The 14,297-nt window shown below is 40.7% G+C and overlaps 1 protein-coding gene across 1 annotated transcript in view; it reads left to right on the forward strand.

Annotated features, from left to right (window-relative positions):
* The window catches only part of ghrhrl (growth hormone releasing hormone receptor, like), a 54,088-nt gene extending 40,508 nt beyond the window's left edge, over window positions 1–13,580 (forward strand). The window contains exons 9-13 of the mRNA XM_031786339.1: window positions 160–229; window positions 834–925; window positions 5,611–5,740; window positions 7,937–7,978; window positions 12,702–13,580. Coding sequence (XP_031642199.1) covers window positions 160–229; window positions 834–925; window positions 5,611–5,740; window positions 7,937–7,978; window positions 12,702–12,803 — 436 coding nt within the window. The 3' untranslated portion in view covers window positions 12,804–13,580. The remainder of the gene's footprint in view (window positions 1–159; window positions 230–833; window positions 926–5,610; window positions 5,741–7,936; window positions 7,979–12,701) is intronic.
* The last annotated feature ends 717 nt before the right edge of the window (window positions 13,581–14,297 follow it).

The following is a 14,297-nucleotide window of genomic DNA, read 5'->3' on the forward strand; positions in this document are numbered from 1 at the left end:
ACATGCAAGTATATTATGCACTGAGAAAGGCTCTTGTTGCTCTTACTCCCACCAGAGACTGAAATAGCAGAAGGGCTTTTATTTACTTTACGGTACTGTACTGTCTGTATCTCTGTTATTGAATTTGGTCTGACCGATCGCTACCCTCTCCTCCTACAGATGCTGGGACATCAACGAGGACTCTCCCTATTGGTGGATCATCAAAGGGCCAATCGTGTTTTCTATTGGGGTGACTATGCTCTATGGGGGTATCAGTCATACACAATGTGTGATTGTCTTAAAGGGACATACCGATTATCTGTTACTAATGTCACAGCACACTTGTGGTTGTTACTGTATGTGCCTACTTTAAAATAACATTTTTTTTTAAAAAGGGAACGGTTTTAAGCTTTGATGCCCTATTCTGATATGTCTCCATTGATCTCCGTTGATTCTGGGAGGGATACCATTAGGGCTCTTAACTGTTTGGTTGTGTTTAATTCATTCAGGTATGTTAGTGTTGTATAAAGATTAAATCTGTTGTTGGGCTTGAACAACCAATAGTCAACACAGCAGGTGGTCCCATCCTATTGAGGCCTGTGTCCTATGCTTCACTGTTGCCATAATGTCAATGCAACCCAGAAATGGATGAATATTGTTTGTTTAGATTTACTTTATTGAATCCTCCTGGGAATATTTGTATTCGGTCTCCCCTATTTTCCAGATTTGTACTGGTGTTGTGTTACTGTAAAGTACTCTATGACAACTGTTGATTAAAAAAAAGGGGGTTTATGAAATGATAGATTAAAAACACAGAGCTTTTTTAGTTGTGTTAAATTGTTTTTCATCGACAGGTCAATTTCATCCTCTTCATGAACATCATCAGAATCCTGATACAGAAACTGAACCCTCGCCTAATCCAGTTCAACAACTCAGATCAGTACAGGTGAGGAGTCTTTTCATTGGATGATACAAATGAGGAGCAATGTAATTGGACAAAACGTTTGTTATCCTAGGTCAGTGGAGAGATGGTTTTATCGGGCCCTTCTAATATGAAGTTGTCGGACAAGAAAAGACAGGGGAGGTGATTTATCTATAGATGATATCTGCTGTAGACAATGTATCATAATGCCTGTCTGCTACATAGAAATGGGAGATCTGAGTCAAGCCAACTTTCTTAGTCTCCATTTTTAGGACACAGACAAAGTCATCATAACCATTATGGGTGATTGAGTATTCTGAGTGGGTTTGCAAAGCCGGAATCTTCAGTTATTTTGGTAATTAAGAAAACATTTGTCTCTCTATCGTAACGTTGGTAATTTATACTTGAATAACTTAGAAAAAATGAATTCATATATAGTATATTTTCTTTATATATTTGTGTCCATATTGTCCATGAGTTTTTAGATGATAAACCATATGGTTCAAGTGAAAATAGCCAAATTAATGAAAAAAAAGCAAATCAACAATGGCATTATTTTCAATACCTCTGCAACTCGTCCAACTATTGACTCTTTCACAACTGCCACCAGTTTGATGCCAAAAAACTGACAACAAATACATATTGACATAGTAAAATAAGTAAAAGTGTGTAAATTAGAAATATAAAGGATATTTCATACTGAAACCCTCATACTAAACACCAATGGTATTCACTAAGTTGATGGTTTATATTTCGAATAATATTTTAAGTCTTTGTCATTCCATTTTTATTTGAAAATCATCTTCATCTTTATTTTACATGTGATTAAGGTCCAACACAGGGCCAGAGACAATTACAGACACCTGTGATAACCTGAAGTACCCAAAAGCGCCACTAGATATCTTGCGATAGACGACATAACAACCTTGAAAGGTACAAACATACTGGTAGTTTACCGGTATAATTGGAAACTTTGCTACCCTAATTCTGAGTACCTTATGCAATGCAGTAGTAGGTAATACAGTTTGTTGCTCAAGCACATTCTGGGGTCACTTGAAGTCCAGTCCATTAAGACCATTACTGAAGAGAACGATATTTTCAGTTGTGTGGCTGCTGCAAGACGCTGGTTAAGTGTACTGCATTTCAGCAGTACATTAGAGAGTCTGAATCGTAATGCGAAAGCACTTTTCTTTTACACTGTTAGGCCTTCTCTAGGGCTGCTTTTAGGGAGTTCAAACACAGATGTCTATTGAAGAGAGCTCTGTTGCACATGAATGAGCGACAGTTGAAGTCGGAAGTTTACGTACTTAGGTTGGAGTCATTAAAACTCGTTTTTCAACCACTCCACAAATTTCTTGTTAACAAACTATCGTTTTGGCATGTTGGTTAGGACATCTACTTTGTGCATTAATTTTTCCGACAATTGTTTACAGACAGATTATTTCAAGTTTACATACACTAAGTTGACTGTGCCTTTAAACAGCTTGGAAAATTCCAGAAAATGATGTCATGGCTTTAGAAGTTTCTGATAGGCTAATTGACATCATATGAGTCAATTGGAGGTGTACCTGTGGATGTATACAATAGTACGCATGTATAAACACCATGAGACCACACAGCCGTCATACCACTCAGGAAGGAGACGCGTTCTGTCTCCTAGAGATTAACGTACTTTGGTGTGAAAAGTGCAAATCAATCCCAGAACAACAGCAAAGGACCTTGTGAAGATGCTGGAGGAAACAGGTACAAGAGTATCTAAACTCAGCAAAAAAAGAAACGGCCCTTTTTCAGGACCCTGTCTTTCAAAGATAATTCGTAAAAATCCAAAGAACTTCACAGATCTTCATTGTAAAGGGTTTAAACACTGTTTCCCATGCTTGTTCAATGAACCATAAACAATTAATGAACATGCACATGTGGAATGGTCGTTAAGATCAAATCAAATGTATTTATATAGCCCTTCTTACATCAACTGATGTTACAAGGTGCTGTACAGAAACCCAGCATAAAACCCCAAACAGCAAGCAATGCAGGTGTAGAAGCACGGTGGCTAGGAAAAACTCCCTAGAAAAGCCAAAACCTAGGAAGAAACCTAGAGAGGAACCAGGCTATGAGGGGTGGCCAGGCCTCTTCTGGGTGTGCCTGGTGGAGATTATAACAGAACATGGCCAAGATGTTCAAATGTTCATAAATTACCAGCATGGTCAAATAATAATAATCACAGTAGTTGTTGAGGGTGCAACAAGTCAGCACCTCAGGAGTAAATGTCAGTTGGCTTTTCATAGCCGATCATTAAGAGTATCTCTACCGCTCCTGCTGTCTCTAGAGAGTTGAAAACAGCAGGTCTGGGACAGGTAGCACGTCTGGTGAACAGGTCAGGGTTCCATAGCCACAGGCAGAACAGTTTAAGACACTAAAGCTTACAGATTGTAGGCAATTAAGGTCACAGTTATGACAACTTAGGACACTAAAAAGGCCTTTCTACTGACTCTGAAAAACACAGAAAGAAAGATGCGCAGGGTCCCTGATCATCTGCGTGAACGTGCCTTAGCATGCTGCAAGGAAGCATGAGGACTGCAGATGTGGCCAGGGCAATACATTGCAATGTCCTTACTGTGACACGCATAAGGAAGCGCTACAGGAAGGCAGGACGGACAGCTGATCGTCCTCGCAGTGGCAGACCACATGTAACAACACCTGCACAGGATCGGTACATCCGAACATCGCACCTGCGGGACAGGAACAGGATGGCAACAACAACTGCCCAAGTTACATCAGGAACGCACAACCCTCCAGCATGACCATTGTGCCTTGGTGGAAGAGGAAACATCTCACAGCAAGAACTGGCAAATCTGGTGCAGTCCATGTGGAGGAGATGCACTGCAGTAATTAATGCAGCTGGTGGCCACACCAGATACTGACTGTTACTTTTGATTTTGACCCCCCCTTTGTTCAGGGACACATTATTCCTTTTCTGTTAGTCAGATGTCTGTGGAGCTTGTTGGGTTTATGTCTCAGTTGTTGAAACTTGTTATGTTCATACAAATATTTACACATGTTAAGTTTGCTGAAAATACACACAGTTGACAGTGAGAGGACGTTTCTTTTTTTGCTGAGTTTAAAACGAGTCCTATATCGACATAACCTGAAAGGCCGCTCAGCAAGGAAGAAGCCACTGCTCCAAATCCGCTTTAAAAAGCCAGACTACGGTTTTCGACTGATCGTACTTTTTGGAGAAATGTCCTCAGGTCTGATGAAACACAAATAGAACTGTTTGGCCATAATGTTTGGAGGAAAATGTTTGGAGGAAAAAGTGGGAGGCTTGCAAGCCGAAGAACACCATCCCAACCGTGAAGCATGGGGGTGGCAATATCATGTTGTGGGGGTGCTTTGCTGCAGGAGGGACTGGTGCACTTCACAAAATAGATGGCATCATGAGGTAGGAAAATTATGTGGTTATATTGGAAGTTAAAGCTAAAGTTTGGTCGCAAAAGGGTCTTCTGAATGGACAATGTCCCCAAGCGTACTTCCAAAGTTGTGGCAAAATGGCTTAAGGACAACAATGTCAAGGTATTGGAGTGGCATCACAAGCCCTGACCTCAAACCTATAGAAAATTTGTGGGCAGAACTGAAAAAGTGTGTGCAAGCAAGGAAGCCTACATACCTGACTCGGTTACACCAGCTTTACAATTTAAAGGCAATGCTACCAAATGCTAATTGAGTGTATGTAAACTTCTGACCCACTGGGAATGTGATGAAAGAAATAAAATCTGAAAGAAATAATTCCCTCTACTATTATTCTGACATTTCACAATCTTAAAATAAAGTGGTGATCCTAACTGACCTAAGACAGGGAATTTCTACTAGGAATAAATGTCAGGAATTGTGAAAAACTGAGTTTAAATGAATTTGGCTAAGGTGTATGTAAATTTCCCACTTCAACAGTACATTAATAGATTTTTCATTCGTAAAACAGTATTAAACTTAGAACTGGAGTTAAAGTTCATTCTTAGTTCATTTCAGTTCCTATAGTTCATTTCAGTTCATTTTAATTTCCTACAGTTCATTTTGGTTCCTATAGATTATTTGTCTGCTGATGGTCTACTTTCTGTAACCGTAGGGCTGCATTCCACTTCTGTAAAATTCACTCCCTACCACTCGCATTGCGCCACCTTGATAACTCTTCCCCCCACAGATCTGAGAGAACTGGTTTAACAGGTGAAAACAATGGCGGGAATGTCTACCTATCACTTATACATATCCAGTTCCTTTGTATCCGGGAAGGAGAAGTCGTCAAGGTTTGAGGGAAGGGAGCAAGTTTTCATGTGTGCAAGGTCTGATTCACCCACCGCTGAGTCAATGAGGTCTGTCTGTCAACGGATCACCTACACCACTTCACCCCTCGAAAGGCTTTGCAGATGAAATCCTCATTAGAGGGCAGTGCAGAATAATTGACTCGAGCACTCGTGCATATGTAGATCCTGTTATATTCTTAAATAAGGTCTGTCAAGTAGACTGGGGAAAAAATGATTACATGTTCGTGTACCGGTATACTCCCATACGTAAATGTAAAATTGGCTTTGAAATGCATTCTTGCACACAATCACATGCGTACTCATAAACATGTTAACATGAACAACCCAAGAGCTTGTTACTCAAGCTTATTTTCTCTCTCTTTTCCTCCATCTCTCTTTCCTCCTCTCTGCCAGACGGCTGACTAAGTCCACTCTCCTCCTCATCCCTCTCTTTGGGAGCCACTACATGGTGTTTAACTTCCTGCCTGACTACTTCCATGTTAGCGTGCGCCTCTGCATCGAGCTCTGCATGGGGTCCTTTCAGGTATTCTAATCCTTTTGTGCACACTCACTCGCTTGGCCTGCACACACAAACAGATTCACGCTCTCTCAGATACTGTACTCACTGGTGAGAGGCTAGCATGTCTTGGGGATATGATATTTGTGCCTTTTTGTAACTTTCTCACTCATCATTATTCAGGATTATTTGTAATCATGGTGGCGTCCACGTTAATGTAGAAGTCTTTTGAAACGTATTCTATTCATATTTACAATAAAAGTGACTCCAAAATGACACTATTTTATTTACCATTGATTTCTATTAGGTGCATAATAATCTGAAACACAACCAAAACGAACCGCAAATTCATCCAATAAATTTGTAGTCACAAGTTTGATGTGGTCATTGCGAGCTATAAATATGGAACCAAATACTTACATTTTTACAACTTTAATACAGATATACCGTAAGTGAATTTGCTATAATTACTAAACGGCTCGCCCGATATGGATGAAAATACCCTCAAATTAAAACTGACACTCTGCACTTCAACCTCATATTCAATGTATAATTTCAAATCCAAAGTGCTGGAGTACAGAGTCAAAACATGTTCACTGTCCCAATACTTTTGGAGCTCACTGTATGTGGTATTTATACACTATGTCATGAATACAGTGGGGCAAAAAAGTATTTAGTCAGCCATCAATTGTGCAAGTTCTCCCACTTAAAAAGATGAGAGAGGCCTATAATTTTCATCATAGGTACACTTCAACTATGACACACAAAATGAGAATAAAAATCCAGAAAATCACATTGTAGGATTTTTAATGAATTTATTTGCAAATGATGGTGGAAAATAAGTATTTGGTCAATAACACTGTATGTATATACATCTAATTTATGTAAACGACTCCTGGCATGGATAGCACTTTTACAGCCAGTAAAACAAAGTAATTGAAAAATAGAACAGTTAACATGAAACATTTTAGAGAAAGCAAAATGAATGTGGTTTACAGCACCTTCGGTATTCATCCTCCTTGACTTTTCCCACATTTTGTTACGTTACATCCTTATTCTGAAATGGATGAAATAAAACACTTTCCTCATCAATCTACACACAATACCTCATAATGACAAAGGGGGAGAAGGGACTTGGTTAGGGCAATCGGGGAGAAGGGCAATCGGGGGAGAAGGGACTTGGCCAAGGAGGTGACCAAGAACCCGATGGTCACTCTGACAGAGCACTAGAGTTCCTCTGTGGAGATGGGAGAACCTTCCAGAAGGACAACCATCTCTGCAGCACTCTACCAATCAGGCCGTTATGGAAGAGTGGCCAGACGGAAGCCACATCACAGCCCGCTTGGAGTTTGCCAAAAGGCATATAAAGACTCTCAGACCATGAGAAACAAGATTCTCTGGTTTGATAAAACCAAGATTGAACTCTTTGGCCTAAATGCCAAGTGTCACGTCTGGAGGAAACCTGGCATCATCCCTATGGGGATGCATGGTTGTGGCAGCATTATGCTGTGGGGGTGTTTTTCAGCAGCAGGGACTGGGAGACTAGTCCGGATTGAGGTAAAGATGAACAGAGCAAATTACAGAGAGATCCTTAATGAAAACCTGCTCCAGAGCATTCAAAACCTCCGACTGGGGGTGGAGGTCACCTTCCAACAGGCCAACGACCCTAAGCACACAGCCAAGATGACGCAGGAGTTTCTGAATGCCCAGACTTGAACCCGATCGAACATCTCTGGAGAGACCGGAAAAAGATGTACTGCAACGCTCCCCATCCAACATGACAGAGCTTGAGAGGATCAGCAGGGATAATGGGAGAAACTCCCCAAATACAGGTGTGCCAAGCTTGTAGCGTCATACCCAAGAAGACTCAAGGCTGTAATCACTGCCAAAGGTGCTTCAACAAAATACTAAGTAAAAGGTCTGAATACTTATGTAAATGTGATATTTCTGTATTTCTACAAACCAGTTTTTGCTTTGTCATTATGGGTGTAGATTGATTGAGGAGAAAAAAACGATTGTATCAAGTTTAGAATAAGGCTGTAACCTAACAAAGTAGAAAAAGTCGAGGGATCTGAATACTTTCAGAATGCACTGTATTATATACCATTTTATGGTTTTAATTACAATTAAACTGCCCACCGTTCTTCTCTTAACTGTTGAGAACATCTGTGTGCTTAATTGTTTTGAATATTGATAGTTGATTATATATCCTCTCTCTTGTAGGGGCTGATTGTCGCAATTCTCTACTGCTTCCTCAACCAAGAGGTGAGTTGTCTAACATTCTACTTTAAAGGCCCAATGCAGCCGTATTTATATCAATGTCAAACAATTCCTGGGTAACAATGAAGTACCTTACTGTAATGGATTGTCCATTGCTTTTTAGAATTTAGCTAGGATTTTCATGGGAGTGGTCTTATTGGGAAGGGGAAAACTGAAACTAGCTGTTATTGGCAGAGAAGATTGGAACTCTTCGTTATTGGTCTATTAACCTATTGATCTCACGATGATGTCACCATGGAAAGCAGAAAGTCCCACACTTGCAAAACCTGCTGATTTAGAAGGTCCTGTGTAGATTGTATTTTCAACCAGCAACTATCAGGAAAATAACACTGATCAAATGTTTTCATACTTTTACAGAGTTAGTTTTATAAAACATAGGAAAAAAACATTTTGAGTGCACTGGGCCTTTAAATACACACCAACCATACTGCTCTGTAGATTTAGCTTTGATATAAAGCATTAGAATAATACAGTATAAGCGATTTCGCAGGTGTGTATCCAAAGCAACTTACGATACAGTGAGTGCTTACATTTCAGTTTATGTGATCCCAGCAGGAGTGAAACCCACGACCCTTGCATTGCTGTGCGCGTTGTCACACAGTGCTACATGTTCACATCTGTTTCTCACCATACAAACACACTCATGTCTCTTCACCACCATAAATGTGTCTTTCTTCAGCGGGTTGGTTCAGCAGGAGCCAAATCTGCGGGAAGCTTCAAATGAAATGGGGAGGGATGGGGGTTTTGCCTGGGCACTGTGCCCAGGTTAATGAGGCCAAAATGTTGACGTAAGAAAGACTCCAAAAAAGTAAATAAATACATACTGCCGAAATATTAATTCGGAATCAATCATTTCTTTCCATATACACATTTTATATCCATATTAATATAATCCATGTTTTTATAATCCAAGTTTCTGTAGAAAGTGTAGTTAATCACCCACAGACTGGTTTATAATAATGGACTATTCCACCCTGACAGAGTTCACGTGCATTGTTTCACGCGATTTGATTGCAAATGTGACTTTCATTGACATTAAGCTGCAGCAATGAGTCGCTGTCAGAGTGGGCAGAGAAAAGAAAAAGAAAGAAGGAAGATTTAATTTGAACAGAAAAAGTGACCTTAAGTTAACACATTTCTTTAGTAAAAAGACAATGCTGCTGATAATACCGCCATCGCCGTGGAGGCAGAGGACTGGAAGGGAAACCTGCTGAAGTGCCTATAGAAAATCTACACATCCTTGAACACTCTTCACATTTGGCTGCCTTGATGAAGGAAAAAGGAAACCGCACACTGCTCTTGGTTGTATCACTGATATTTAATAAGCTTACGTATCGGCCTCACGGCCTTCGTCAAAGCTCTCAATTGCTCAGTGCCTTTTGAACATTTGGCTGCCTTTAATGTGATTTGTTTCCTACAGATCTACAGAACCTACTCCACATTTTCAAAGTGGAAAATAAGTTATAGAACATTTTCCTAGACCCCCCCCCGTCAGTTAATACTTGGTGGAAGCACCTTTAACAGCCAGTACAGCTGTGGATCATTTGGAATAAGATTCTTCCAACTTTTAAGGCAACATACAACACAGTATAGCGAGATCCACCGCATTTAACAATGGCAAGGTGACTAGGAATATGGTCGAATACAAACAGTGTAGTTATTCCCTCCGTAAGGCAATCAAACAGGCAAAACGTCAGTACAGAGACAAAGTGGCGTCGCGATTCAACGGCTCAGACACGAGACGTATGTGGCAGGGTCTACAGACAATCACAAAGGGAAAAGCAGCCACGTCGCGAACACCAACGTATTGCTCCCGGACAAGCTAAACACCTTCTTTGCCCGCTTTGAAAATTACACAGTGCCACCGACGCAGCCCGCTCCCAAGGACTGTGGGCTCTCGTTCTCCGTGGCCACCGTGAGTAAGACATTTAAGCATGGTAACCCTCGCAGGGCTGTCAGCCCAGACGACATCCCTAGCCGCGTCCTCAGAGCATGCGCAAACCAGCTGGCTGGGGTGTTTACGGACATATTCAATCTATCCCTATCCCAGTCTGCTGTCCCCACTTGCTTCAATATGTCTACCATTGTTCCTGTACGCAAGAAAGCAAAGGTAACTGAACAAAATGACTATGACTTGTGCTTTGAGAGGCTAGTTAAGGATCATATAACCTCTACCTTACCTGGCACGCTAGACCCACTTCAATTTGCTTACCGCCCCAATAGATCCACAGATGATGCACTCACCATTGGACTGCACACTGCCCTATCCCATCTGGACAAGAGGAATACCTACGTAAGAATGCTGTTCATTGACTATAGCTCAGCCTTCAACACCATAGTACCCTCCAAGCTCATCATTAAGCTTGAGTTTCAAACTGCCTCTGGAAGCAACGTTAGCACAATAACTGTTCGTCAGGAGCTTCATGAAATGGGTTTCCATGGCAAAGCAGCCGCACACAAGCCTAAGATCCCCATGTGCAATGCCAGGTGTCGGCTGGAGTGGCGTAAAGCTCGCCTCCATTGGACTCTGGAGCAGTGGAAACGCTTTCTCTGGAGTGATGAATCACGCTTCACCATCTGGCAGTCCAACGAATTAATCTGGGTTTGGCGGATGCCAAGATAACGCTACCTCCTATGCACCTTTGCATAGTGCCATCTGTAAAGTTTGGTGGAGGAGGAATAGTGGTCTGGGGCTGTTTTTCATGTTTTCGGGTTAGGCCCCTTTCAGTGAAGAAAAATCTTAACGCTACAGCATACATTGACATTCTAGACTATTCTGTGCTTCCATCTTTTGTTTCAACAGTTTGGGGAAGGCTCTTTCCTGTTTCACTATGACAATGCCCCCATGCACAAAATGAGGTCCATACATATATGGTTTGTCGAGAACGGTGTGGAAGAACTTGACTGTCCTGCACAGAAACCTGACCTCAACCCCATCGAACACCTTTGGGATAAATTGGAATACAAATTTTGGATTGAGATATTCAACAAGCAGCATTACTTTTGGTAATATAGTGTATATATACAGTGCATTCTGAAAGTATTCAGACTCCTTGACTTTTTCCACCTTTTGTTACCTTACAGCCTTATTCTAAAATGGATTAAATATACAGTACCAGTTAAAGGTTTTGACATACCTACTCGTTCCAGGGTTTTTATTTATTTGGACTATTGTCTACATTGTAGAATAATAGTGAAGACTTCAAAACTATAAAATAGCACATATGGAATCATGTAGTAACCAAAAAATAGTTGGGTCATTGGATCATTTGAATTATTTGGTGTTGCGAGTGCGCTGAGAGTCGGGAAGCAAGTATAGGTAGTATGTCTTTTAATAAATAAACAAAACACAAACAACGCACCGACATGAAAACAGAGTCAATAACACCTGAGGATAGAGCCACGGAGAGTGATAGATATAGGGCAGATAATCAAGGAGGTGATGGGAGTCCAGGTGAGTGTCATGAGGCGCTGGTGCGCTTGACGATGGTGACAGGTGTGCGGGATAATCGGCAGCCTGATGACCTAGATGCCGGAGAGGGAGTTGATCTTTTAACACAGGCTTCTTTCTTTTCACTTTGTCATGCATGGCCAGTAATATGGACTGAATGCAGCGTTGTTGATCCCTTTGTTTTTTCAAGTATTGTGGTGGCAGCATCATGTTATGGATATGCTGGTCACCGGCAGGGACTGGGGAGTTTACTGCGGGACAATTACACATAGTTTTATGCAAAAGACACTCCAGAATGGCTTTCCGATTAGGTGTTGAGTGTTCGTGAGTGGTCTAGTCTCAGTCCTGACTTAAATCTGCTTAAAATAAAATCAGAGACAAGGTTTAAATATCGCTGTCCATCAATGATCCCCAACCAAACTTGCTGAGCCTGAGCAATTTTGAGGAGAAAAAAACGGTGGATCTATTATGCCCTGAGAGTTGTGCAAAGTTTAATCTTAATTAAAATGATTCACAGTTGCAATGGCTGCCAGTGGTGCGTCCACCTAGTAGTAACTTAGTGGTGTGGAGCCCATGATATATTAATTTGACATTTATCTTAATTGAAACATTTTTCGATAACTTTCTTTTGTTTTGAAAATGTGGAGAAGGTTGTGTAGATCTGTAGGAAACAAATTCAATTCAATTTTAAGCCAGAAAATGTGATTTTTTTTTTAAGGCGGTGTAGAATTTCTATAGGCACTGTATCTGATGTTGTCTGGCCAAAAAGAGTGTGGCATGTCATACTCTTTTTGACCAGACAGCATCTGATACATGGGCTACATATAGTAAGACAGAGGGCCGCTGTTTTGGTCACTCAGATTCTTTCTCCTGTGAGACAGTTTCAGCCACTTGGTGGGTGCACAGTTCACAGTTCGGTTACTGGAATTATTTTTGGATGAACTTGCGAAGGCAACCTACTTTTTGAAGTGATTTGTTTGACAATCAGATGAAAACATCATGACTGGTTGTGCTCATGACACATTTTAAAGGTAATGCAACCATGTCTTTAATATAAAACCAATTTTAAAAAGTTGTACATAGGAGAGGGGGTGAGGGGTCTATAGGGGGTTTATAGAAGGTTTTATAAAAGGAAACAGCACATCAGAAACACCTCCGTCCATCCATCCGTCAACAACACTGAAATTGGCTGCTTTTGGAGATCATACAATGTGTTCTACAATCTAAGGTCTTTGGGCGTGTGTCTGTTTCTATCAGGTCCAGAAGGAGATCCATATGAGGTGGCTGAGGTGGCAGGATAACAGCTACGGTGTGGTACTGCCTGGTGCCAAGGGTAGTCAGATGGACACACCGTTCTAGTGCTCTTCATCCACCTCTCCTTTTCCTCTCCAACCTCTGTGTTTTTAAGAGTGTCTTTCGTCGAGGGGTTGGAATAAAGCGGAAGACAAGATTCCATTGGATATCTGTTTACATTGGACAATAAAGTAATGTTCTTCTTCTCCTTCCTGTGACCTCCACTCATTGATAATGTACTTTTAGGAGCGACTGCTGTACATTATGTCCTTGAAACCTACAATGTCCTCTCCTCTCTCATCACAATCTCATTTCTAAATCGACCACCATTTAGCTCATCCATTTTATGTATTAAACGTGCCCCCTGTTTTTCAGGTTCTATTAGAATATTATCTTATGATGTGTGTGTTGCATTCCCTGTGTTTTAGTGCCTTTTTGTTTGTGTGTTTCTCTCTTTTTGTGTGTGTGTGTGTGTGTGCATGGCCATTGCTCCAATGCCATAGATTCTGTATGTAGTATTAGGTCCCCTTGAGGTCCTTTGATATGGCTTTTTGTGGCTATTGACCATAAGCAGGAGAAACACACTGTAGGATAGAAATTAATTAGCCTCTAGCTGTGAAATGGGGCCATTTCTACTATGAAAATAAATATGGCTACACGTGCAATGCAGATACCATGCCAACTGCATTGTGTGCTGATGTTACATTTTTTTCTACTTAGGGTCAAATTATGTTTGAATAAAGCTGTGTGCTTTAACGTAGGCTGAATGTGATGCATAATGAAACAGAATTTTAAACAGAAGAATGTGGTGTCTTTTGAAATAAAGCTACATTTATACTTGAACAGGCTACTGTATTTGCAAGGATCGATGGTGTCTGCTAAGAGTATCAATCTCACTGCCGTCAAGTGGGGATGCGTATTGCAAGACAATTTACGACAATTCTACAACCTATCTGAAGTGAGCTGGGTCTTTCCAGGAAATGAGTGCCTTTTAGCATCCCTTTTATGTTAAGTAAAAAATGTGTACCAATATTGAATTTTAAAAGCCTGTTACATTGATTGAAGTGCCCTTTACTATAAACCACAGTTTTCTGAAGCTTGCATTCAATTCAGACTTTAGTTTAGTTTCACTTGCACTTATTCTAAATGCTAACGTTTTAGCATTTGTGGCACAAATCCCATCCAAGTCCTGGTACCGATATTTTTTGCGCATCATATCCAAATCATCCAAAAGTATCTAAAATTGATAGTGAATCTCCACAAAGTCACTTATAGAGAGATTTGAACATGATGTGCAAAGACGTGTATAATATCAGTACCATGACTTTAATTGGATTTGTGCACAAATGCTAAAAAGTTAGCATTTGGACACAGTGCCAGGGAAACTAAACCACAGCATGGATTTCTGTCAAACCTTGTCCATAGACTGTTTACAGGGTAAGGAAACTAATGTGAACTTTGTAATTTGGGTGAACGATGCCTTTAAGTTGAAATCTTCAATCAGTCAACAGTGAACCCTGTTACTTTATTTGGCACTTAATAGTATTGTTTATTTTATTA

This window comes from Oncorhynchus kisutch, linkage group LG13 (assembly GCF_002021735.2).
Source record: "Oncorhynchus kisutch isolate 150728-3 linkage group LG13, Okis_V2, whole genome shotgun sequence".
Taxonomy (NCBI): Eukaryota; Metazoa; Chordata; class Actinopteri; order Salmoniformes; family Salmonidae; genus Oncorhynchus; species Oncorhynchus kisutch.